We start from the raw sequence: 26,683 nt of genomic DNA on the forward strand, positions 1-26,683 counted from the left end.
TGTATTGCCATTATGGTGCTACTGGGAGCTCGGTTGGGTAAAAAGAAAACGCCGTGAGCTGCAGTTCTCTTCCATGACTTATCCTCACCAGTTTCATTAAATGCTTATAACACTAGTGCCAGTTACGTTATTTGATAATGCTTGTTACGGTATTTGTATATTTGCAGTTCAGTTTTGCTCAGTAATATGCGTGTAAACTGCATATCTGAAATAAATGTCTGAGTACTGAGCGGGACTGGTCCTGTTGGCGTGCGGACTGCCTGACAGGATGGGCCAGGTGTCAGAGCGTGCTCCTTTCTGTCAGGCTCCCACTGCTGGCATATTCTGATTAACGGGCAGTGGTGCCTCCCTGGCTGAGCTGTGCTTTCTCATCTGCGTTTTTACAGGCTCACGAACTAAGGGACTAAAATGGATGGGCGTGTGCCACAGGAAGGGAATAACTGCATGTGTCTCATCCCTAACCCATATGTAAGCTCTGTTTACATCAGAGTCAGTAACAAACAGTTGCTGGGGGATGAGCTGCTGGGGAGGAGCTCTGGGGAGAGGGACCTGGGTGTCCTGGTGGATGACAGGTTGCCCATGAGGCAGCACTGTGCCCTGGTGGCCAAGAAGGCCAATGGTATCCTGGGGTGCATTAAAAAGAGCACGGCCAGCAGGTCAAGGGAGGTGATCCTCTGCCTCTACTCTGCCCTGGTGAGGCCTCACCTGGAGTACTGTGCCCAGTTCTGGGCTCCCCAGTACAAAAAAAGACAGGGATCTCCTGGAGAGAGTCCAGCAGTGACACAGCTGCACAGAGAGGTGGTGGAGTCTCCTTCTCTGGAGACGTTCCAGACCCGCCTGGACGCCTACCTGTGCAACCTGGGCTAGGGAGCTGCTTTGGCAGGGGGTTGGGCTCTGTGATCTCTGGACCCTTCCAGCCCTGCAGTACTGTGGTTCTGTGAAGATGTGTGTGGAAGACGTGCTGAACCTGGTCTTTAGGCCTTCTGCCCAAGACGAAATTACAGCTGATGTCTTTGTCATTTCCACTTCGAACCGAGTCTGCCTCAGTTTTGTCTGACGTTCAGTGTTTGCCTGATGCATTCAGGAACTCTTCTCACTGTTACAAGAACTTAAGATTATTTCCACTGTTATAAAACTGGCAAGTTGTAAAACTCTCCCAACGGAAACAAGAAAATCTACCACTGGAGAAACATGCACCATCGATGTGATAAAAGCTGTATTTCTGCTACAGCAAGCAGTGTCATTCTGTTTAGTAAAAGAATTCAGTTTCAGTGGGTATTCTTTCTCAATACACAGTGAAATAAATGAAAACAAAACATACTCAACTCTAAGCTGTGCTGACATGGAATTGTAGCCTGGCCTGGGTTGGTGAAGGACCTCAGGGAGCCCCAGGTTCGAGCCCTCTGCCACAGGCACCATGGCTGCTGCTCCATCAAGTGCTGGATCAGACTGCCCAGCACCCCATCCACCCCCACACCGTACAAAACTACAGTCAGGATGACTGAGATTGCTGACACAGCAATTAGCAACCACCACTATCCAGCCCTGCTGGCACTGCTGGCTCAGCGCCATCGGCCAAAGCTGTGGAGCTCTCTTGGATTCATGGCAATCCCACAGGAAGAGGACAAAAACCATCAGCTGTGCTGACAGTGTTCTAGGAATTAAAAGCTCTTGGTATTCTTCAAACCCTAACTCATAAACCACATCGGAACTATAAGCTCGATGAGAGCAGAAGCAAAAGTAAGAATCCATAAACTGTACTTGTCAGGAAAAAAATACTTTTATTTCTTTTAATTAACCTGAGGAAAAAAAATTATTAGAACAACGTCCCTAATGATACTTCTGCAGTGCTTGTGGGTTTGATATAATTTATATTACACGTGCAGATGGGGCGTGTGAAAAGTTTTAACACTTCCTTGTGAAAAACGGAGCTCTGTCAGAATCTGATATGAAACAGAAGCACTGCCTGAAAGAAAACTAAATCTCAGCTGGTCCACAGAATGGTCTAAGTGTTATCTGCATGAATGTGTCTGTAACGGAAACAACAGCTGGGATTTGAAGTAATCCCATGACAGAGTTGGGGTTAAGCATTTTTATTGTTATACGGAGCCATGCGTTCCTTTTTCAAGTCCTGTGCAAACTAGCAGTCCTTCCCTGCACACAGAAAACAGCATTCTCTGTGCACTACAACTTAACCCGTTTGTCATTTCAAAAACGTACCCCCTCAGTTAATAATTAGTTATCCCGAGTCAAAGCTCTCCATGACGAGCTAATATATTATTCATTCATCTTTGTACAGCACCAAAAATATTTACATCTGTTTTGTACAGGGCCGGGGAGAAGAAACAGATGATGGGTGGTGCAGTTTACCTGAAAAATGTCCATGCTTTTTGTAAATTCTCTACAGCAAAGCTGTGCTGACGGAGCCATCTGTTGTGAAGGTGCTTCTTTCCCACAGGGACGTACAGCCCACCAGGTGCCACAACTCGTGGTGACTGAAAGCACACTTCTGTTGTACCATCAAGGTATGCCATGCCATGCCATAGATAATGCAAAACAGGTATTTCTACGTCTAAATAAAATCAGGATGCTGAACACGAGCTCCTTAACACAAAGACACGCATTAAATTCTAGACTAAAACTGTATGCAACTACGAAGAACCAAAAAGAGCAGCAGGTTTTAAATATGGGTACACTGTCAAAATAGAACAGAATTCAGACGGTGCACGTAGAGACCACTCCAACCCACACCTGGTGGCAGAGTTGATACAGGCATCTTGGAGCCAACAACCCCCTCCACGCAACGAAGAGATCTTAAGTTCTTAAAGTTCATAGACCTTTTTAAGGCTGTCGAGTTCCTCCAAAGAGTACTGATGATTCGGGCTCTCCGCGAGCAGAGCAAACAGCTGCTGAACATGTTCCTTTTCATTTCTGCTGAGAAGAGCCAACACCACCTGAGGGAACATTATAATACGATCAGCACAGGGAATCATAGCACCTGACAGAAATACAACCATCAGTTTTATCTTTTCCTACTGAAAGATGAAACTCCTAAATTTCTGTTGATTTAAGTACGCACTTAACCTGCGTTCTTACCTTAAATCTTTCTGCTTTGCTCAAGTAGAAAAGATGTTGATACACGAGGTCAGGATCTTTTCCAAGGATGTAATGTTCCAGCGACTGGATAAAAATCATGAAGGTCTCTCCTTCAAGTTTGTTACTTAGCAGCATTGGCAGCTTTTTTGGATCAGTAATTGTTAGAAGATCTGCACAAGCAGATAGATCCTGATTGGCATTCACTGCATTTACAATCTGACCAAATTCATAGGCATTGGATGGTTCAGAAATGGTCAGTTTTTCACCAGTCTTCAATGGCACACTCTCCTGAACTGCTTCTTTAGTGCCAACATTGTCAGCCACCACGTCTTCTGATGTCACAAGCTGCCCCTCTTCCTGTTCATCAGTTACCTTGACAAAAGAAATGGCACCAAATCATTAACAGAAACATTATTAAATCAGAGCTGGCATTTTACTTACGTTCCTCTGCGTCCTTCTTCAGCCCAGAATGGTACCTCCCTTGTTTATCATCACAGGTTTCCAAGACAGAAGCCTGCATTTTACACTTTTTATCGCTCTGCATTGCACTGTGGGAAGTCACCTGAAGCACACTGGGAGAGAGCTAAGCAGGACAGTATGTGTATATTAAACGTGAAGTGGAAGAACACAAGCAGAACTGATGTTTAGTCTCCATATACTTCTCATTTACAGTCCCATTGCACTGCTGTGACTTCAGAATAGTACAGGCACACAGCAGTTGCATCAGGTTGCTGTTTGTGGACTCGCAGTTTGTGGAAGCAGAAGGCTCATCATGGTCTAACTGCCTGTATTCCCACTTCTCCCCAGCCTGCAGCCTGCAGTTTCATCATCTGCAGTCTGCTTGCATGGAATTCCCGTGTAGGTAAGAATGGAATGCTCTCTAAAGGGATGGCTGCAATTACAATAACAACCATCAATGCTTCCTAACCCAGCCCTGCAAAAAAATCCCACTGCCAGTAATGTTGTTGGCAGTGCATTCATTGCCCAGAGCTCCTCTGTATACTCTGAGTCTCTGTCACAACTCACAGCTTAACTAACACTATTCCCAGCTTACAGCACTTACATGAAGTCCCACAAACTTGTGACGAGGGGAAGTATATCAATAAAACGAGTTGTTTCCATATTAGTAACCACCATTTCTATTACTCCATCATTTTGAAATTACACAATCCAATTTACAGTCGCAGTTCAAGAACGTACAGACTGGAAACGATATATTTTAAACAGGTAAGGGGAAAAAAAAAACGTTGGTAAAGGACCGTCCAAGTTACAACTGAAAAACATTGGGTGACTGAGAAAATCTCTTCATCACTTCATTCAAAAAAGTCTGAAAAGCCATTATTTTGCTCCAGTACATGATGTTAAATCATGCATTTCTTTTGCCAGACTGCAGATATTTCACCCTAACATTGCTTTTTAAGGAAGGAGTTCATCCTTCACACCAGTAGCTTTATTACTAGCACAACAACAGCTGGCACGTTGCTAGCAACCTTTGCCAGAGGTTGCCAGAGCAGCTCAGGCTTTAAAAGCAAAACTGCTCCTGGACTGCCAGATCCTGTAAAATGCATATTTCGAAGTCTAAGCAGTTTTTGATTACAAGGAGCACATGCTCAAGCTTCCTGTTGTCTAAATGTACTTTTTTCAGTTCCTCTGTGGTTCTGAACGCACCTCGAAGCAGACAGAGCTTTACTACAGAACAGAATGTGGATGCTGAACACATCACACACAAACATCCTCCAATATGCCCTCAAAACAATGCTAAACATACAATGCTGCCTAAAACAGCTGTAGAGCTAAGAACTGAAGCCCAAAAGCTTTAGTATGATGTGTGCCTTCTGCACTGCTTGCTTGTAGAAATGAACAGACATACCTCTTGAACGGTTATTTTCTTCCTTTGCGTTTGTTGACAGTCAGCTACAGCAGCACTGCCAAGGCTGAGCAGTTGGGTTATCTCCTCTAGTTCATTTTTTGCTTCAAGAACATTTGGAGCTATTAGAAGTACTTTCTTGAGATCATCAACACTGGCTTGATAGTTCTGTAAGGAAAAGTGAAAATGGTTTCTTTTCGTTTCACCACTGGAGAAGTACATTACAACTATAATATCATCCTCTACTATTAGGAGAAGTAGAAAAGCTGAAATCTTGACATGAAATAGACAGAAATAATCAAAATACAGTGTTATCCTTAAAGGAAGAAAAAAGGAAACTGAGGATAAGTGAATATTTTATGGCTAAATACTTCCATATTAAATACGTGGTATGAATTGTAATACTTCCTCAACACAACTCCATAACAGTTAGCATACTTTGGCAGTAGGTGAAATTAAGCTTGAATTAAAACTATGCTTTATCTTTCTGGGCATCATTTCAATAGCTCATCTCAAATGGGCTGACATAGGAAATTCTTGGTTATACTTGAGAAGATTGAGACTACACGATGAATTCCAGGATAAACTACAGAAGGACCAATACAAAGATGGAGTGACATTAGAATCTTCCAGAATCAGTCTTGTCATTTATTTAACGCTTTCATTTCGAAAATTGAAATTAAACATTATGCATTTTTCTGTTAAATTTTCTGGAAAGACAAAGTTCAGAGCAGCATCAATTCTGAGGAAGGCTGAAATACCACGTGGAATAAATCAAGTTACCTTGGGGGCTGGAATATTGAAAACGAGGATAACACGTAACATGATGCTGCACATCAGAAACAGAAAAGTGTAGGACCCAGTATTTCCTCTGTTCCCTATCAGTGTCATAAGGTTATTAGATGTCATATTATCACAGAAAAAAACCCACAAACCCACAATCCTCTGTAGCATCATCAGCTGACATCTTTCCTCAGCATCTCAACATTAATGAAACCACCCCTGTAAAAGACAGTTATTCTCTTTTCTATCTAAATATTTTGTTCAATACCAATTAATTGTATTCAAGGTGCAGTGAAATTGTACAAAGTCTGTAAATGAACCAATGTTTGCTGTATCATGTAAGGAGAGTAGAAGAACCAGAATTACTACTTCACCTCAGCAAATGAATGCAGAAAGAGGACAGCTTGCCTTCATCACAAAATGGCTACTTGTTAAGCTTAGATAAGGAGCAGGAGGCAAAGGGACGAGGTTGGATTCTTCTCAGCAGTGTGCGGTGAAAGGATGAGGGGAAATGGCCACAAACTGAAGCAGAGGAAGTTCTGCACAAATGTGTGTGGGAACTTCTTCCCAGTGCAGTGACGGAGCAGTGGCACAGCTGCACAGAGAGGTGGTGGAGTCTCCTTCTCTGGAGACGTTCCAGACCCGCCTGGACGCCTACCTGTGCAACCTGGGCTAGGGAGCTGCTTTGGCAGGGGGCTGGACTCCATGATCTCTGGAGGTCCCTTCCAACCCCTACAGTTCTGTGATTTGAATACTCACAACTACAAAGAAATCAGGTTCCAGAATGGACTTCTGACAATGATGACAATGGTCAGCAAGCAGTCAGTCCTCCTGGGTTTTAAACTGCATTCTGGGCTGTCAGGTGTAGGAGACATAGTCCAGTCCCATATCCTATGCCACAGCCTAACTCATCAAACAAGTACCATCTTTATCCTGATCTTCTCTTAACTGTATCACAGTTAAGCATACAAAAATCATTAAATTCCACTGCAGCTTTTGTGATATAAATACCAGTGTATTTATAAACAAATAACACCTCCCAGCTTAGTTATGTCTTTGCCAAAATAGATGCACCTAGTTCTTAATAATCTTTTGTTAGAGTCATGTGTCAACCCTACACCACCTTTGTTGCTTTCCCTCGCATCCTGACTCGCTCACCCCTAGAACTGGGAGTAATGAAGGTACTACATCTGTCCAGAACAAAACATCTTGTGAGTCCCTAGCTGCTTGATTCTGAAAGAACCCATGACCACTGTACTTCACATTATGTCTCCAATAACATCAAAATACATTTTTTTTTGAGTATCCTAGAAAAAAAGCACTAAGCTGCTTCACCAATTCTTGTCATTCTTCACTAGTGTATAATTCCTTTTTTAGAACAGTAGAATCATTATATGCCTTTGCTCGTATTTATACAAATTCTGTCATCAACTCCAGTATCGTACAGATACAGATGACTGGTACAGCTAAAGAAAATGATTTTATGCACTATGAAGACTTTTCAACTTCTTTGAAAATTAATCGAACTTTCAAACTTTTGTAGCTACTGTAACAGAGGAACAAATTTTCCATCAAAAATGCTCTCGTGGTCAGTAAGACCTATGTCTGTAATTATAACATAGAATAGGAATGGTTTGTAAGCTAAGAGACAAGTAGCTTTCATTAAGGTGTGAAACATAAGGGAGCTCTGATGTAAGTATTCATTTGAAGAACCTTAGAACTTGGCAGATGTTTGGACATCCAGATACAAAAGAACATGGGAGAAAGCACTCAAGATGTTTGTTTAAAGACACCTGCAAAATTTAATACAAAAAAGATAATGAAATCTGGCATCATGAACAGAAGTGAGAAGCTGGTAACTAAATGCCAGAGCTGACGAGTAGGATTGCTATGAATGAACTGTAGAAATGAAGTAGAAGAAAGTGTAGAAATGTATGAAGTGTAGAAAGTAGCTAACATCAACCCAGTGAAGAAGGGGGAACCAACAGTATGTCAAAAGGAGCACCATGGCTTGATGATGGATGAAACATGAGACTTTCAGTCACACTAATGATGGATATGAGCAATGAAAAAAATCATTTAATGAAGATAAAAGAACACTCTAGAAATTATGAAGTGAAATGAGGACTGCACAGACAACAACTTCAGTGTGCTGATGGAATAGAAAAGGCTGAGTCCCCACAATGCCCACAGAGTGAGAAAGGAAGACAATGACGAAGATTCCCAATGTGTTTGGAGAAGGAAAGTCGAAGACAATGAAGATAACTAATGCCCTGGTCTATTACAACAACCACTCAAATATATGCAATGCTGATGCCAACAGACAGCTTGAGCTTTTAGTTTGAACAGATGAAGACAGACTTGAAAAGAATCTGTATGTAATTGGCTAAGATACAGCAAACACCCTGAAAAAAAAATAGACTGGGACACACGGGGTTTTACTGGAACATTACAACAGAGTTTAAATCTGCTTAACTGTCATTATTCAAAGCTCGTTTATGCCAACATTCCTGTCTTTTCTCCAATTATTGTAAATCAATGTGCAGATTTTTATGTTCAAAAATATTTATATTCTATATATGCCTAATGCTTTACAAAGTAATACATCATCAGCACCGCATACTTTGCTTATATTCACTCACTGACTTAATTACCTGTTCATTGCCTTTGAAGAAGATAAGCAAGTTTAGAAGTACTTAAGAATACCTGCCATGTTCTTTTTCCTCACCTGTAATCCTTTGTATGCTAGTGCTCTTCTGTAAAAAGCTTTAATATTAGAATCTTCTATTTGAAGAACATGATCACAATCCTGCTTAGCCTCTTCATATTTATACAGTCTCAAGTAACAGAGAGCTCTAACACAGAAAAACAGAATACACTGCAATATAAGTAAATTCTAGTGTACTGTAATGCCAGCAGTATCTGACTCTCATGAATGCATATTATTTCACACAATATGCTACTGTTTTGGTGTTTTTTTTTCTTAAAGTACATCTTTTCTTCCTTAAATACATTAAAATCAGTATTAATGACATCACTGGTTGGACTCAGAGGGAGCCAATTCCAGTTGAATTATTCAGGTATGAATAATACGTGAAGTTAAGCAGGTATGTAAGGATTTTAACAGCAGAGTCTATTTAGCTTAATATGATAGTACAGTCATGTATATAATATGGATTCCACGTGGCCATTCTGGGTAAAAAAGTGCTCCAGATTAAATAAGCAGTCTAATTTTCTGTACCTAATTATTACTTGGAAGTCTCCTGTTCAAGTACTGGCCCAGTAAAATCCTTCTTAGTCTGAGGACGCTGACAGGATTACAGCATAAAGAATTATGCCAAAGAATTAGGTCAACCTTTAAAATCATGCTGCTGTATGACTATGTTCCTACTTCTGTTTTTTCAGTATGTGCATTTTCTCTAAGTTATTATTCTTTGTATTCGATATACTCAAAATGCATATTAGTTTTTAATTAATATCAAACCTATATTAATTATTAATATTCTCGTAAAATTCTGCAAAATGCTCTGTTAATTATAACTTTTAGTTTGGTTAATTTACATACATCTTAAAATCTTTACATAGATATTATTGACATTAATACTTGCTCTGCTTGGAAGACAATTGTGGTTTAACCAAAAATCAATTTTGTTGTTAGAAATGCTCATCAAGTGGAAAAAAAATACCTTTCTTTACAGAAGAGGTTGAAGTGATGCAAAATCCTTATTTGCAGTGCAAAAAATGTAAGCATTATTATCCCACAAATGGGGTAAGATTTTAGATCTTTACCTGTTAGTGTAGATTGTACAGTCCTTGGTATTTAACTTCAAGCATTCACTGTATTTATTTACAGCTTCATCATATTTGCCCTTCTTCACAAAATCATTCCCTTCATTTTTTAACATCCTGAACTTTTCCTCAGCTTTCTCACCTACATAAGGAAAGGATCACAGTGTTACATAAGAAGGTCGGTTCATTACAGGTAACTGAGTAATCTGCCCAGACTAAGAATAACTGCCTGGCATCTGGAGTATTTTTGTCAGTTTGCACATTCTGATTTCTGCTCCACATCTCCCTGATGCTCTAAGAAAGGAACGAGCTACCATACATACATTTAGCATAACACACACTTCCCATTACTGAAATACACTTTGAATACTGGAAGTAATGTGAATGCAACAGACAACTTCACTTCCATCTCCTCCTGTCAACCTGCTCTTTGTGGCACAGAGGGATGAACCACTGAAACAATGCTTTTATTTACAGTGGTGGAAATGCAATCAGTAGCATGAAAAGCCTTCTAGATCTTCACCATCACACCAAAAAAGCCATAATGTTCCTTCTGCAAGCAATCAATCTATTGCAATTTCTATGTTAAACTGAAAATGACGATCACATCAGTTGGCATTAGTGAGACATCAATAATATTCTGTTAATGAGTTCTATGATAAAGATGTTTTGAGTAACTGGAAAACACCAAACCATTATATTTTTTTCTGTTGTTGTTGTTCTTTCATACTGTCTTTCCTTGCACATCACCTGTCGCACATGCTTCTGGATTTTAAATTATGTTTGCAATGGAAAACCAATCCTGATTGCAGTTTCACGTCTCTGCTGTGAGCAAAACAATTAGTAACACAGCTCCACGTAACTGACAATTGAAAAATCTCATTTTCTGCACCTTGCTGAAGATATGAGCCCTCTGCTAAGCTTTTGCTTTTAAACACTATGTATAAAGAAAAGAAAACAAAAAACATTTTAACCAGTAATTAAACTCAGTGAGCTCTTCAAGAAAACACAGCAGTCTGCTGTGTCAGAAAACTGAACTGAACTTGGGGAAAAAAAAGTAACAACAGATTTAAGCAGGAAATATAAACAAATTATAACTCAAGTTGTAAGACACAAAAAAAAAAAAAACAACACAAAATTGTTGGAAAAAAAAAATCAACAAAAAACCAGCAAACACGTGAGCCAACTGTAAGGTTTAACTAATAACTGAATGTTACTGACAGCATGCTTCCAGTGCCAGCTATCACTGGGAGGTCTCACTGATTTAGTACAAGACCTGGAAGGCAACCACAATCATTGAGTTAGCCTTCAGTGAAGAAAATGGTCATACAGTATTCATTTAATATTTCTAAGTACAGAGCCTAAACAAAGTCCACTCGGTTTGAAGTAGAGTGAGAAGTGTTCGGTATCAAAATCCCACAGAACGCACTGTGTGGAGACAGTGATGGCTAACAATAAAGTTTCAGAACAGGTCAGACGATCTAAGGAACTGCCATCTTCATATCTATATGATGATCTTCAGATTGCCAAAGTTATGCAGTGTTGCATAGTTAATCCTTCCTAATTAAGTTGAAAGGTTTAGATTACATATGTTGGTTATACAATGAAATAAAAAGCCAACAAACAGAAAAAGCCCAGAGTACAATTACTACAATGTAAGACCATTTTCAAGCTAAGCTTTTATATTTAATAGCAACTCACTTGTATAAAATATTTTTTAAATGAAGTATAAAACTGAGAAGTGTTAAACTGCCCAATCCTTAAGTGATAGAGCAGTAACAACATGCATAACTAATGGAGATTCTTCAGTCACTGAACTTCTTAAAAAGCAGAGTAAAACTTTCATGAATTTAATTACACTTAAAATGCACATTAACATCTTTCATGTTCCTTAAAGAAAAAGCTACGTTCCTGTAGCATTACCGTAGTTCCATGTATACTGTTATTCAGAATATTCATACATTATGCCATTCCTCATTTCTAGAACTACACTTAATTTTCCAGAAAACAGTCAAATTCTCATAAATGCATGCATGTGTAAGCTGTCTGTTGTTCTACATCAAGTACAGTTTAAGGATGATCTTAGTGCCCAAGAGTACAGATTATTTAAACGTATGCATTAAATGCAGTAATGGATTATAGAGAAAAAAGCTCTATCACTGCTACCTATTTGGCTGGCAACGTAACTATGTGGTGCATTCTTCTCTCTGGCAAACAAAGGGAGATCTTCAGTGCTAATTTTCTTTATACAGTCGTAAACACATAAAGGAACCAATTAACAGTCAAGGAAGAATAAAAAATGACAGGCCTTTGCAATTGCATTTAATGTCAATAAAACACCTCAAAGAACTGGAGCAAGAAAAATGGAAACTCCACCAAAAAGAAAAAAATCAGAGGGAAGAAGATCTCCTAACTGGAGGTAAGCACTCTGTGCACACACATAAAAAGTCTCTGAACTAACATTTCTTAATAGTGAATAGCCACTGTTGAAGTTAAATTCTGCACTAAAAAAAAAAAAATCAGAATTTTTCCAGTAGTCAATTTCACTATATACTGGCCACACAGAAGTCTAATAGTTCTGTTCTGAACAGCTGAGTAATACTTTTATTAACAAATAAATGATAGCTACAGATGATGCAGCTGGTTATGCTACTGAGGGTGCGTTTCTGTCCACCTTGGTTGGTTTTTTTTGGGGGGCAGAAGAACTGCTTTAACCATAGTATGAGGTCAAGGAAACCAGAGATCCTTGTGATAAGACTCAATACATTGCTGATGAGCACTTCTGCTACGTTTTATATAACTTCAGAAATTACATGCTGCAAACTAAGCTGCATCACTTGGCTCAAAAAAAATTATCAGAACTGTAGCTCTATAAAGTACATCAAATCTAATCACGTAAAAGATCATCTAATTTGACTTTTCACAAAGGTCTCTGATAAATATTTTTCTCAAGTCATTTCTCTAACATATTTAATTGTATTTTCGGTTAGAAGTATTTTCTGGCACGTATATATTTGCATTAGCTATACATACGATTCATCTGCAACTGTTCTTTGTTGATATCTGTGGTACTTCTTGCTTTAACCTCTGAAGTAAAGTTTCCTCCATCCCACCTGTGTAGTTGAGCAGTAACAGGGACAACTGGAATTGGTGGCAGTTTTTCCCTCCAGCTAGAACCATCTTGATCAATTAAAGTCTTCGTTATTCTGAAAAGGAAAAGACCCATCAACATGACTCTTCATACATTTAATTCATGCTTTATTAACTTACAGTCAAATTAAATAAAGCATTGTTCCAATTAAAAACAAAATAAAACTGAACAGTTATCCTCAAGATTACTGAAAAAAAACCCACACCTGTCTTGGTTGTCAGCACTACCAAAAAAATTTATTTGATTCAGACTTTTCCCCTTTTTAAATTAGAGTACTTATGCTCATACGTAGGAAACGAGACACTGACATCAGCCAGATCTATAAATATTTAAGCACACGTCAGATCTTTCACCAAGCTCTAGGTGCTGCCTCAAACATGCACTAGGCAGGGGGAGGAAACAGTCATCTATATTGCTTAGTTTTCTCAGCTGCTCATCAGTGTTATAAGAAATAAGAGTAAAATACAACATCCTGAGACATAAATATGGTATGTAAATCTGACCATGTCAAAATCTCATATGCAATTACCTCTTACACAACTATTTTCTAGATGTGCAGGTCACAAATTACTTATTAATCTACATTTCTTAAAACGGTCACAAAATTTTCAATTGATTATAGTTCATGACCATTGAAAAATGCAAAGAAAAGCATATTCAAGCAGTTCAGTCTCTCTTCATCCAATAGGTTATAGATAATCTGTTTCTACACAAGAGGTTCAATTCAAACTACAGTTATTTGGGAGTTTTCCATTGCTGTGATATGTTCTAGAGAAAGACCTAACAAACATGAGTAAAGAATTCATGGTTTTCTTGCAATTTTTTAGTGTTTTAAAAAACAAACATACAAACAAAACAAACAAATATTAATATATGATGAGAACGATAATAATACAAGTGATATAAAAGTATTCTGATGTCAATATGAATTTAAGAGCCAAGAGGTAGCAAGTCTGATGACTACTTTGACAAAGAAAAGCTTTCAAAATAGAATAGCAAGTCAGATTGATACTGTGTAAATCAATAAATTCGACTGCATATTAAGTGCATTTCTATCTAAGTGCAAAAAAATACCATAAACCAATTATCTGCCAAAAAATAAAAAAAAATATAGTAACCCTGAATGTGACACAAATGAGAACGAATGTGCAATAACCCAGATAAAGTTTTCTTCCTTGTTATTTCCTCTATATAAGTTTGAATAATGGCTACAGAATATCAAACAAACAAACAAACAAACAAAAACTCCTTAGTGTAATACATTGGCTAGAGTCAAAGCAGCTGGCACCAAACTATTTTACCATTTGGATATAAAGAACCAATAAAAAAAAGCAGCAATTCTTCCAATATTATTTCAGAGAATCACAGTGTGGTTATGGTTGGAAGGGATCTCTGGATCCATCTGGTCCCATTTCCCTGTTCAAGCAGGGATAACTAGAGCAGGTTGCCCAGGACCATGTCCAAGTATACATTTATTGTAAAACAGAAATTAACACAGTATATAAAATATATATATATATAGATTAAAAACACTGTGGAGCTATGCATGATTTTATGTGCTGTGTAATGCTACATGAAACAGACCATTTTGTACTAAAAATAAGTTCTTAATGCTACAAAATGTGATTCTGTGCATGATCTAGCTATTCAATCTGCTTTTTAAGTGAACACTTTTCTTTGTATTAGCTGCATATACCCTTCCAGGGCTTTCCTCTACCTGGGTGATTAAGAAGCAGTATCTTAAAAGGAAAAAAGAGAAACCTGTCCGTGTTCTGTTTTGCTCGTATTTTACTAAAGCTTCAGGGTTTTTTTAAGCATCATCTGAATGCAAATGTTAAGAAAAATGTGGCACACTATCATAAATTAAATAGCTCTAATTTACTCTGGTAACTGTATTAGAGAACAAAACTCTACACTTTATATTAAAAAGTAAATTATTTCTTTTTCTGGTTCTCATAGAAAATAACAGAATAATTCTGTTGAGAACTGAGAGAAGTGGAATGACATTTCAATTTAATAAATGCAAATGCATGAAGATATTGCCCAGTGTAAAAGACACAACTGAAAAACATCTAAACATGACAAACACTCACAGAATTCTTAACACTTGTTTTCAGTTGACTTTTCAGAAAAATAAATACGTACATTCTTTCTTATTTTACTTTGGTTGTAAAATGGCAGGTAAAGGCTCTATCTTAAAAATTCTACTCATTTTTAACATCAGAATTACCTGAAATATCAGACCGAACAGCCCTTAGGTTTTAGGAGTTTTTCAAAGCCTGCTCTGCAGGTAAATACAGAAAGACTAGCCTTAACAAGACACAGTAAGCACACTTTCAGGCAGAAGTAGGAAGATGAGGTTTTCTGTCAGCTTCCCAAAGAATCACCAACCAGTTTCTTCCAGGAACTTAAGAACAAATAAATCCTCCAGTAAAAGCAAGTTGTTAAGACCTGACCTTTCTAAAAAATTCAAAGATCTATTCTGAGGTTGCCCCTCTGAGTTAAAGTAGAGTACAGTGCCTACAATTCTTTGTTAAAACTCAGTTTTAAAGGCGAATTACTTTGGAAATAAAAACGGATTCATCTATTACAGATTAATTTACAAACAATAAAATATTCCCAAAAAATTCATATTAAAAAGTTCAGTAAAGCAGGAGGTCTACACTTGAGAAAGTAAGAATTTGCAAGCAAGAATTAATTACCAGCAGAAGAGAAGACAAGAAGGAAGAAGCAGCTGAAATAAGGTGATGGGTTGCCAGGGAGGAAAGAGCAATGAGCAGTGAAGCTAAAAACATAAGGAAGGCCTAGAGAGGAGAAAAGGAAGAATGTTAAGGGAAAAGAAGGAAATAAGCTTATTACTAAGCAAGTCACAAGTCATTGTCAGATTGTCAGAAGAAACAAGAAAAGAATATCTGTGGATAAATAAGCCAAGAAGATTTTAAAAAAAAAAGGGTATAGTAAGTCTCATATGTCATAGAGATATCAGACAGGAAGTTACTTCACCAAACCAAATGGTCTGTTATTAATGCAGACACAGGAGATCAGCGACTATGTGTTGTGTAATCACAAATAAGACTGCAAAGAGGACATAGTAAAGTTTCATTATCTCCTTTGGCCGTCTCTGCTTAAATAAGCTGAACTTAAAAATATTATCACTTCTTCATTGAAGTATGAGGAAAAATGTAGGCACTCATGACCTTGCTTTAAGAAGGAAAATACTAGATTCCATTGTAAAAAGTTGCATGAATGTGGGGTTCTGCTCAACAATTAATGTCTGTTACACTTTCATAAATATTTTTTTGTCCAATAAAAGGAAAAAGGGAAGAAAATCAAATGGAAAATCCTGTCGTTTGTGCACTTAAGTACTTCCCACATGTTATTGAAAATAAAATTGTATAAACATTGTCATAATAATGATCTAATACTATATAGTATCTTACAGTAAGATATTGTAATGTATCTCTAGGCAATCTGTTATCTTACTTTTCTTTTGGTTTACATCTCTAAGCTTTGTAGCCAATCACTGCAACAAGCAGCTCCAGTGCATGCACAACTGCAGCATACTGAAGAATTCATACCTAACGTAAATCTTAGAGGCCACATAAAGAATGCTAGTAAGAAAGGGAAACTGAAATGTCAGATGTAAAGGTATGGACTTAAAATATTCCTTTACATGATATCAAACACTAGTTAGGAAAGAAGACAAGCTGAAGTCCCAGTCCAAAAACCAAAAGCCTTTTGATATTATATTTTTAAACAAAAAAGGGGCTCACTGCTGCAGAGGGCAACTGTTAAGCTATGAAAAATCAACAAAATTAAACAGCCAGTCCTCTAGTTCAACACACTAGTTGTGATGACCTTGCTCTGGGATAAATACAGAAAGGACATACTCCCAGGCAAAACTGAACTCTATTTCTCCATTCGGAGTCATGTGTAAAAAATGCACCAAGTGCATTTACCTGTTAACACTGTCATTTGCTGCTTGAATGCTGCTGTCTATTTGTAGAACTGTCTTGTAATCAACATATGCCTGTCGATACCGCTCCATAGACTCGTATGCCATTGCTCGTCGTAGAAGTGGCTTAAGGGAAAATGGCTGAAGCTCCAGAGCCCTGGAGAAAAAAACAAAAGAGATACACAACATTAAAGCAGAAAAAAGTAAATCATAGTAGTATATATGCAACTTATATATACTACTATATGGAACGACCGTGTGATTTCAGATTTGCCTTACAGTAACACAACCCAGGAAGACACACTTGAGTGGTTTATTATTGATGCCCTAAATGAAATGCAGTTAAGAAATGGTTAGTTCTTTTACTACAACTTACTCGACTCAAATCCACATCTTCTACCTGAAGAACTAATCCTTCCCTGCTGATGAAAGTAACAAAATGACAGTTGTTAAAAAGTCATGCCTACACCTACAGGAATTTCAAGTATATCGTGCTTTTGCCTACAAAACTTATAACTCTTCTTCCTTATGTAACAGTCACGTAAGAATTCATTTAATGGAACACGAATATTTCACTGTCTATTCTTGCCTTTTAGGTTTTTGCCTGTCTTTTGTCCATTTGTGCCTCCATCTCCGATACTTTGTAGTGAGAACTTCTGAACATTGCGTGCTTTGCCAGTAACTCAATGAAGCCACAAAGGCTTTGTCGGTTAAATATTACCTTTCATTAATCACTGATTCTTGCTAATAAGACAAAAAAAAATTAACAAATTAGTGTGAGTCTAGGCAATTAGATGTCATGGTATCATGAGCTTCAGACTCTCTAGTCTGACCTTCTGCTAAAATGTAGAGTCAGCTCTGTGGTCAGACAAAGGTTGCTCAGAGCTTTATCCAGTCAGGTTTTGAAAACCTCCAAGGAAATTTCTGCACAGCCACCCTGGGCAGCCAGTCACAATGTCCCACTGTCCCCCATTGGGATATGCTTTTTTTCTTCTAATGTACAGTCGGAAACTCTTAGGTTTGTTTTTGCCTGCTGCCACTTATTCTTCCCCAGTACACTGGCAGAGTCAGGTTCCATCTGCTGGGTGATCTCCTCGTAGGTCCTGGCAGCCTGTTGCTAGGAGCACTTAAAGCCATTTTTTAAAAAGCTGAGCAAAATGCAGGTCCCTCAGCTTCTCCAGGCAAGTGCTCCAAAGCCCACAGCTTCCTCAGCAACACTTCACTGAACTCATTCTAGCTGATCAATGCATTTCCTGGACTAGGAAAGCCAAAATGCAGCAAGGTAACATAACACAGTTGCTGTCTAACAAGCGCTGACTACAGGGGGATAATCACTACCCTTAATCCACTGGCTGTGCTCCTCTCTGTACAGCCCAGGATGTTACTGGCCTTCCTGACTGTAACTCATCTTTTCACCATCACTCCTCCATAAAACTAAAGAAACAACAATCTCTGGAACAAAGATTGCCAGTTTCTATTTCATAAGCATACCAACATTCCAACTCTCCTTATCATAACGAATGCATTTGAAAAATACAAAAGCATATGATGTCACAGCTTTTAAAAAACTTAGCAAAAATGCTCCACATTCTGTAAGATAGATGAAAATTAATACAATGTTCAGGTTCCTAATATTCAGAATAACATAAAACACAAATATTGTTTTGGAGTGGAAGACGTTACTTGACGAATAGCCTTAGTGGGAATGGAAAACTCTCTTCCCAGGGCAGAATGTAAAGATAACACATTCATGAAACAAGCCACATCACCATATTAAATCAGGGAAAACATAGTTAGTGTAGGAGCCCTGGTTCACTCACGAGAACAAGAAATACAGGCACTCCAAATCAGAGACTTGAGACGAAGAGTGGTCCAACAGATGGCTTTCTCATAAATTCCTAAGCCTTACACAGCTGAAACTTAGATGTTCAACACATTCATACACTTCTAACGTCACAAATGAAAGCACTACATCAAGTTTTACTTGAACAAATCAAGTAACTTATTTGGAAAGCATCCCTTACATTGTGTTGTTTAACTGACATTGCCTACTTCCTGCAGTTTGGCTGTTGAGCCTCCCAGTTTCTACATTACTTCCACCTCTGTTATGCTCAGTAAGCATCAGCGGCTCTTGAGGATGCAGAAAATATGTACAAGATTAAGAACACTGTGATAAAATAATAAGAAAATAAGCTTTCAGTTGGTAAGAATATAAAAACCATAATAATTGTATTACTGATTTTGGCTGAACTCTTCTATAATAGAAAACTCCTGAATTATTTGTTGGGTGTTAGTATGCCATCTTGTTTTACAGACAGCTGCCCATGATCCTGCAACTCAAAATATGTTTAACAAGTCAATTTTTTTTTTTTCAGATGAAATTCCTACAACACTTTTTTGTCAGACAGAATTTATGCAGTATGTCAAATATTAGGGAGTTGGACTGGACCATCTCTAGAGGTCCCTTCCAATTCCCCTAAAATTCTGTGATATTCGGTAAATAAAGTTACATACACATTTTAGAGTGGCTTTCTTAATAGTTTGGTTCTACTATGCAAAAAATAAATAAATAAAATAAAAAATCTCAATGATCCCAACCATCTTGGGATACTCTGCCATTTAAGCTTCAGTCTTACTAATCCTATTTAAGAAAATATAACAAAAGACACCTGGAAATACACCAGTAATTTAGCTGAAGGCACTGTTTGCAAGTTACTGAAGGCATCTGCTCTTCTCTCACTTCTGTATCCTTAAAGGCATAATAAGCAGGAAGGGTTCAGCTTCTTAACTGTAATCAGTGTTTATAGCTAAGCTGAATATATACTTAAAAATAAGGACAACACAAGAACAGAGCAGACATACAAACCTCACAAATGCCTGAAAGTAATTTCGAACACTATGATAAGCATTATGGATTAACAGTGACTGTACGCAGAGGTTACAAGTGAGCATTACTGAAGTAAGCCTGCTGTTATAATAAAATCTGTAACTCTGCATGCACAAGAAGCCTTGTAAGTTAGATGTTATTCCTTCCCTAAGTTCCACGTGATTGTTTATGTAACTGACAAATAAAGGCACCTGTCAGATTATACAGGGATTCAAAGTACAATAATAAGATATCACATAAAATGTTTAATCATCATCAGGAATGTTGTTGCTCTAGATGGAAGGTTGCAATTTACCTGTTACAATCTTGAATGCAGTCACTGCAGTTGCCTTCTTTGAAGTAACAGGCTGCTCTGTTTGAGTACAAGACACTTAAATCATCTGGACTTCGTTCTCCTAAAAGAAGTTACAATTACAATCAAAGGCCATTACTAAAATGACATTCAAGAATTAAAGCAATTGTATGCAGTAAGTTGTACTACAGCAATGCAGTCCGCTCTTGATGCAAAGCTGGAAGGAGCTTGCCTTTATTATGTCACCTAGAATACTTAAGTTATTCAAACGCAAAGAAATGCAAACCTCTGTCCCGAGAAAGTTAAAAGAATATTTCACTCATCTTCCTCATTCTGTATTATGCAAATTATCCTCTACTGGCAATGACTAAGTACTCACTATACAGTAACTCATGCCAAAAATAGAGATAGGCTAGGTTAGTTCATCTGCAGTTCCTTTAAATCACATAAACAACAATTCTAAATTGAAGTATAATGTATCACACCCACCTACACTGATGACATATTCAATTGCTTGCGAGTATTTGGGCACAGCTTCTCCAAACTGCCCACTCCTAAATAACTCATTTCCTTCACTTTTCAGTTTTGCAGCAGCTGGAGGAAGCGAAGTCGAATGGGCAGCACCATGCGACAGGGACCCTGCTCCACGTGACCTGGAGGACTGGCCAGATTCAGGACGCTCACTTGTTTGGCTGCTGTTTAAATAACCATTGGCTTCACCTTCGTGGTCGGTTTTCTGTGATTTTTTCTCTGCTGTGCCTTTTTTTAATCCACTCTCAGTTGATTCCTTCTGCTTCAGGACCTCTCTGTCTTCCAACTTGGAGCCTCCTCCTTTGCTGTGAAACTTTCTCTGTGCATTCCCCATCGCAGCCTTCCCCGGAGCCACCTCACTTCTTACTGGCAGGACAATTTCTGCAAGGAAGTTAATCAGCTGAGTTAGAGCTTGCATCATCAGAAGAAACTAACTGCCGCGGCAAACGAGGGGTGCACTTCCAAAGAACACAGCACAACATTCTTCACAAAGCTGAATTTCACAGAGAGTGAATTGCCTCAGAAAACAAAGAAAAGTTCCTACTTAGAAGTGATCTGTAATGACTGCTGAGAATGTGTTCCTGTGAAATCTCATTTCTCCCTGCTGAGCAGGAGGGGACACCCCTGTTCTGCAGAGTGGAAATGGAACAGAGCGCACCTTGAAATTAACTCTTTAAGTACTGACTATTCAAATAGCAACACTGATTTTCCACAACCAAATCAAAACATTTGCAGGTTAAAATCAGAACAAACAACCAAGAAAACAATGATGTTACACATTTTAAAACTCTTATCTCCTTCCTGTAGGACGAATATAATTTCATAAAACATTCTCAAAGAGACTTCATTTAAACTAAGGTTAACAAACCTTTTGTAGGTAGTTCAGATCAAGCAGTTACCATTAATTAGAAAAAATCACAGAGTACCAGTATTGGATATTAATATGCATAAATTCCTTATTCACCTGAATTATAAGCAGACTGCCAATAATTCAAATACATATTTCAGTAGAAAGCCTGACTATTGAAGTTATCAGTTACATTAAAGGACTGCAAAGAAACTTTTTTTTTTTTTAATTATCACTTGGCACAATTAATTAAAATGCTGTGTTTTCAGCTTCCCCTAACTTGATGTGCTCATCTGCCTAACAGTTTTTCATATCTTTCTATATAAGAGTGATACTTTCAAACGACTCAAACTAAACTTACAGAGTTGACTGAATATGAAAAGATATTTTTTGATGCACAAAATGTAACTGAAATTAAACCAAACAGGATGGGAAAGCGTAAGATTTTTCAAAACAGTTCATGCCATATGGAGCAGAACTACTAGAGTCATGTTTCCTACAGATTCGTATGTAAGTGTTTAAATTCGCTAGTGCCTAACAGACAAAAGCTCTGAAAAAAACTCATCTCAGGCACTCTGATTTGAAATACCTTTTTTTTTTTTTTTTTGGTAATCTGATACACTGCAATTGGAACAATGATAAAAAGAAATCTATTTCCCCTTCCTCCATTTTTTATGAAGCCTCGTTATTTTTATTTGAGACTTCTGTCCAGCAAAAATGGGGCAGTGCTAAATCTGCCAAAAAAGTTTAATGTCTATTTCACATGGAGAATGAGGGTAAACAGCTCGCTGGACAGATGAACAAAGACAGCAGTACTGTAATAATAATTTTGTTGTAATACACATTGAAATACCTTTGTTTTACATGCAGCAAAACAGAGAAGATTCTGTGTACCTTTTAGTAAAAAAGGAAAACAGATTCAAATGCCACAAACAGGTGACTGTGGAAATTTTTAGAAAAAAAAAAACCTACAGGAAAGAGTCTTGAAGTGTTCCAATAACTACAGAGAAAACTGAAGTGAAAAAGGCAAATACTGTGTGATGCAAATGTGAGTGCATTAATGTAAACATAATTTCCTGAACATTGGAGAATACCTCCTGTACACAATATGTACAGACCTAATCCTGGATGAGGAAGGAAACATCTATAGCATCTGGAGTCTCCCTGAAAATAAAGCATGCTCATATGAACTAGTTTAGCTGTCAGGTTATAATAATTACCTCATTTCTAGATTAAATAAACACCACACAAAATTTTGCAGATACATTTCTCAAATCTAATTCTCATTCTCTTGCAGGTTGTTTTTTTCAGTGTGTATAACACAACATTTCTTCAAGGATCTGTATAAAAAGGTGTATTAACAAAAGCAGTATTCTAGGCTTTGCCTTAAAAAGAATCATTTATGTACTTTTCTTTTTAAAAAGTCTAGATACATTGTAAATTCAAAAGAAAACTTAAAGAAAGCTAATGAAAAGAATGGCTAGGATCAACCAAAACAACAACAAATGCAAACTAGAAAGAATTTTAATCCATGTTAGCACTAACAGAACCAACTTAAAATGGAAAGGCTGTCAAAAGCCAGAAGTTATCAGGCAGTCTGAAAGGAATATTTGACATGTGTTTATGTAATGGATTACATCATGTTTCACTTACAATGAATTTCCAGCTACACAAGGTGTATCTCCTTCACAAGCATGGCACAAAACGAATGAAACGCAGAACAAACAGCAAAATATCTAAGTACACTTCACAATGAGTTCACCCCTATAAAGCTGGGTAATAGTTTCAATTTTTTTTTATCCATTCTGGACGAGCTACATATGAAGGCAACTGGAATTGCCCAAATCTTGTTAGATAAGTGTTTAATAATTTTTTATAATTTTTTGTGCTTTTGTACAACACTGTGTCAGTTACAGTATTTTGTATTACATGTTCTTGGTTTAGCTGGTTGAAATGAAACTTGGATTGTTCTAAACCAGAACACATAAATGAACAGACTTCTTAAATAATCTTGATATCTGACTGCTTAGAAGTCATAAAGAATGAAAACAACTTACTGGTCAACATTTACACTGACATTGTAACTGAGGGGTTTTCTTAACTTCAGGAAGTTCATTACAAATTCAATTTACAGCCATTTTTCAACACTGTGTGTTTTAACATGACCTAATTTCTCACAATGCAAGTTTTCAATAGAGCCTAAAAACTACAGTGGGTTGGGCCCCACCATACTAGGCATAACATAAATCACTTATAAATGAGAGCTCCTTCTTCACAGAGTTTATAATTCTAAAAATAAAAAAATAGAAAATTAAAAAGCACACTGAAAAGAGGATCAGGGAATGCAGAATAACAATGATAATGGTTAACAAGGTGGACAAACATCCTCGTAGAAGAGCTCATCAGTAAGGCTTCTAACCATAACGAGAGTGGACATGGTCACTTACTCAAGGCCTCAGTGGCAAATAAACTTTCTATTACAGCCGAAGTATGGACATAAACATATATATATATATATATCCTTTTAACAAAATTTGTTTGGAAAGTCAACAAGAGAAACTCAGAGAGTGTTATCAACCCCTATTTGTTTTGGAAAGCTGTCAATCAGTCACTGTGAGGATAGCTCCTTTTACTTAAGGGCATAAAGCATTACTTCAGAGAAACAACTCAACATGGGCAAGATCAGCAGAGAACATAGTGTGTAATTCATCCACAGTACGTAACTCATCTGCAGAGACTTCTTTTTTCTGATCAAACCCTAAACAACTTTCCCCCATAAAGAACATTTTAGTAAAAGAAAACAAGGTCACAAGATAGATAAAAGACTGATATATGAAGATATTCTTCAACCTAAGAATGGTTCCTAAACATGTTAAAAAGTCACCTGATTGGTACTGTCATAACGACAGGGACCTTAAGTTGGTACTATCAACTAAATTTAATACCACAAAGGAAGTAAATCTAGAAGACTAAGATGTTTAGTGTACTTATTGCTGTTGATGGAACATATCGAATTTATTCAACAACTAAACTGACTTTACACTTTTGTTTCCAGATGTACTTTAAAACAAGTATAAACTTTAAAACTAGGGCTACAAAGATGTTTAGTGGCCTGGAGCACATCCCATATGAGGTTGCTGAGAGCCCTGGGGCTGTTCAGTCTGGAGGAAGGGGAAGCTGAGAAGCAATCTCATCACTGTTTACAAATACTACAATGCAGGAGTGAAGTGGATGGGGCCAGACTCTTTTTAGTAGTGCCCAGAGACAGGAAAAGGGGCAACAGAGACAAACTGGAACACAGTTAAGTTCTATACAAACATGAGGATGAACTTTATAACTGTGAGGGTGACAGAGCACTGGAACAGGCTCCCCAGAGGGGTTGTGAATACTTCTCTGGAAGTATTCAAGATCCATTTGGATGCTTTCCCGTGAGACTTACTGTAGGGAGCCTGCTGTAGCAGGGGACTGGACTGGATGATGTCCAGAGGTCCCATCAAGCCCCTACAATTCTGTGTGATTCTGTGTTTCTTTGTGAAAATACACAGTACTCTATGAAGATGCTTGTCATCTAAATCTCAAAAAAAAAAAATTAAATATATTACATGAACACAAGTGACACTGATGCCAGTAGACAAACTTCCCTATGTTTAAAGCCCTAACCTTTCATCAAATGAATGGGAGTCTTCCTGTGGAGCTAACTCTGTGGAGCTAAAAGGCACTTAGTCATCTGAATACTGTCAATGAAAAGCAAAGCCCAAATAACTAATACATAGGGTTAGGGACACGATCCATCCTTTCTTTTGAGGTATTTTCTGAGAAGACATAATGGACAACAACTGTTTTTGAAAACTATATTTTCCCTATACTCTTGAGCAAATAGTGCATTATCAAATCAGCCTTTTACAGTCTATAATTTGAATGTAAGAAGAACTGAAAAACCAACAGACTGAATTAATTTCAAGGTAAATACACAGGCCATGAAAAATAGAAAAGTCACAGTGGTCTTGACAAATTACCTTAAAGAACAAATAAAAAGGATGGAAATCAACCCAAAGATATTTTTGTGTTGCGTGCTGCAGTCCAGACATGCAGCTGAACCCCAAAGCAACTAGACAGCACAAGCCTCAATGGATGTTGTTGCCTCACTTCTTCCTGAAGCCAACAGTTCTGACCATGCCAGCAGCCTCATCTCAGCAGCATTACAGTTAATCATACCCTAATACATTCAGGTCTACTTTAAGTAGTGAATGTAATTTTAGTCTTTTTCTTCAGGTTGAAATTAATAAGAAATGATATGACATTACTTTTATCTCTGCTGCTTCTTCCACATTCTTCGGCATTTTCCCCTCTTTCTTCATTAACTTCTGAATCCTCTATTTCTTGAATAAGTATTCTTTTTCCTCTGCCTTCATTTTTATATGCAGGCTTTAATTCTTTCAGTTTCTTTTCAATCTCTAGCAGACTTCTCTGCAATGGAAAAATAAACAGCAACAGCAAAAGCCTTTATATCCAGCAAATATATTCTGTTAAGTAATAATACAAAAGATCCTGAGGAATTATCCAGACAAATTTTGCCAATATAAAATCAGAGAAACCAAACATGACTTTTCAGTCAGTATCAGAATCATGATTAATACTGAATTTCTGTATCTTAGAAACTCAGAATAAAGCACCTAAGTAAATATGTATCCTTCTTTCCTTAAGTGTAAATAAATAACCAAATAACCACGTTGTATTGTGATGATATCTGGCATGGTTTACTCAGAAGAGCCACACTGAAAACAGGCTCTTGGTTTGGTAGAGTCTCTGAAAAAGCTGAAAACCAGTTTATCAATTCTTTTTCTATGGAGAACTCTGTGCCTGGTGGATATTTGAGGGACTAATGAACTGACAGAAATAGAACCAAAAGAGGTAAAAATTTCTTAGCAGTGTAGTAGGACACTGTTTAATAATGAAAAGTTTTGTTCCTCTTGTAACAACTACAAATTAGACGGGTCTCTCATTCCATAAATATTTTTGGATTAATCCAAAAAAATGCTCCAACTACACTTTCAGAACAGATTAAATACACCTAATATTAAGCACTCCTTTGGTTTGTATTCAGTATTTTACAAAGAAAGGCCATTTCAGTACTCACTTCAACAAGAAAAGGATAAACAAGGACAGGAAAGGATTAATTGAAAAATTCCATTTACTGACAAGCAGTTTGCCTTGAAGAAGCCATTGGCAAGCAGCTAGCATTTTAAAATGTTTCAACAATAAGAACTAAATTAAAAAAAAACGAGGGGTAACAGCATGATGGACAAGCAAAGAGCAGCTTAGTATCAGAAATGCCTACTACTGAAAACTCTTAGGGCAGGTGGTATCCATATTCAAGGTGTAGGTTCTAAGCCTAAAAACACCTATAGGAAAATACCAATGAAATGACAAGAACCAATTTTCTCCTAAATAGCTGAAGTAGTATTTGCACAAGGACCACATCCTG

The 26,683-nt window shown here is 37.5% G+C and overlaps 1 protein-coding gene across 1 annotated transcript in view; it reads right to left on the reverse strand.

Annotated features, from left to right (window-relative positions):
- Positions 1–2,822: 2,822 nt before the first annotated feature.
- The window catches only part of SPAG1 (sperm associated antigen 1), a 35,410-nt gene continuing 11,549 nt past the window's right edge, over positions 2,823–26,683 (reverse strand). Inside the window, exons 9-18 of the mRNA XM_065751699.1 lie at positions 25,503–25,665; positions 20,310–20,732; positions 19,824–19,923; positions 16,646–16,798; positions 12,569–12,741; positions 9,536–9,677; positions 8,475–8,601; positions 4,967–5,131; positions 3,097–3,468; positions 2,823–2,954 (exon numbers count right to left, since the gene is read on the reverse strand). Of these exons, the coding sequence (XP_065607771.1) occupies positions 2,823–2,954; positions 3,097–3,468; positions 4,967–5,131; positions 8,475–8,601; positions 9,536–9,677; positions 12,569–12,741; positions 16,646–16,798; positions 19,824–19,923; positions 20,310–20,732; positions 25,503–25,665 (1,950 nt within the window). The remainder of the gene's footprint in view (positions 2,955–3,096; positions 3,469–4,966; positions 5,132–8,474; positions 8,602–9,535; positions 9,678–12,568; positions 12,742–16,645; positions 16,799–19,823; positions 19,924–20,309; positions 20,733–25,502; positions 25,666–26,683) is intronic.

This window comes from Cyrtonyx montezumae, unplaced genomic scaffold (assembly GCF_038088225.1).
Source record: "Cyrtonyx montezumae isolate F1298 unplaced genomic scaffold, pur_monq_1.0 scaffold_8, whole genome shotgun sequence".
Lineage (NCBI taxonomy): Eukaryota > Metazoa > Chordata > Aves > Galliformes > Odontophoridae > Cyrtonyx > Cyrtonyx montezumae.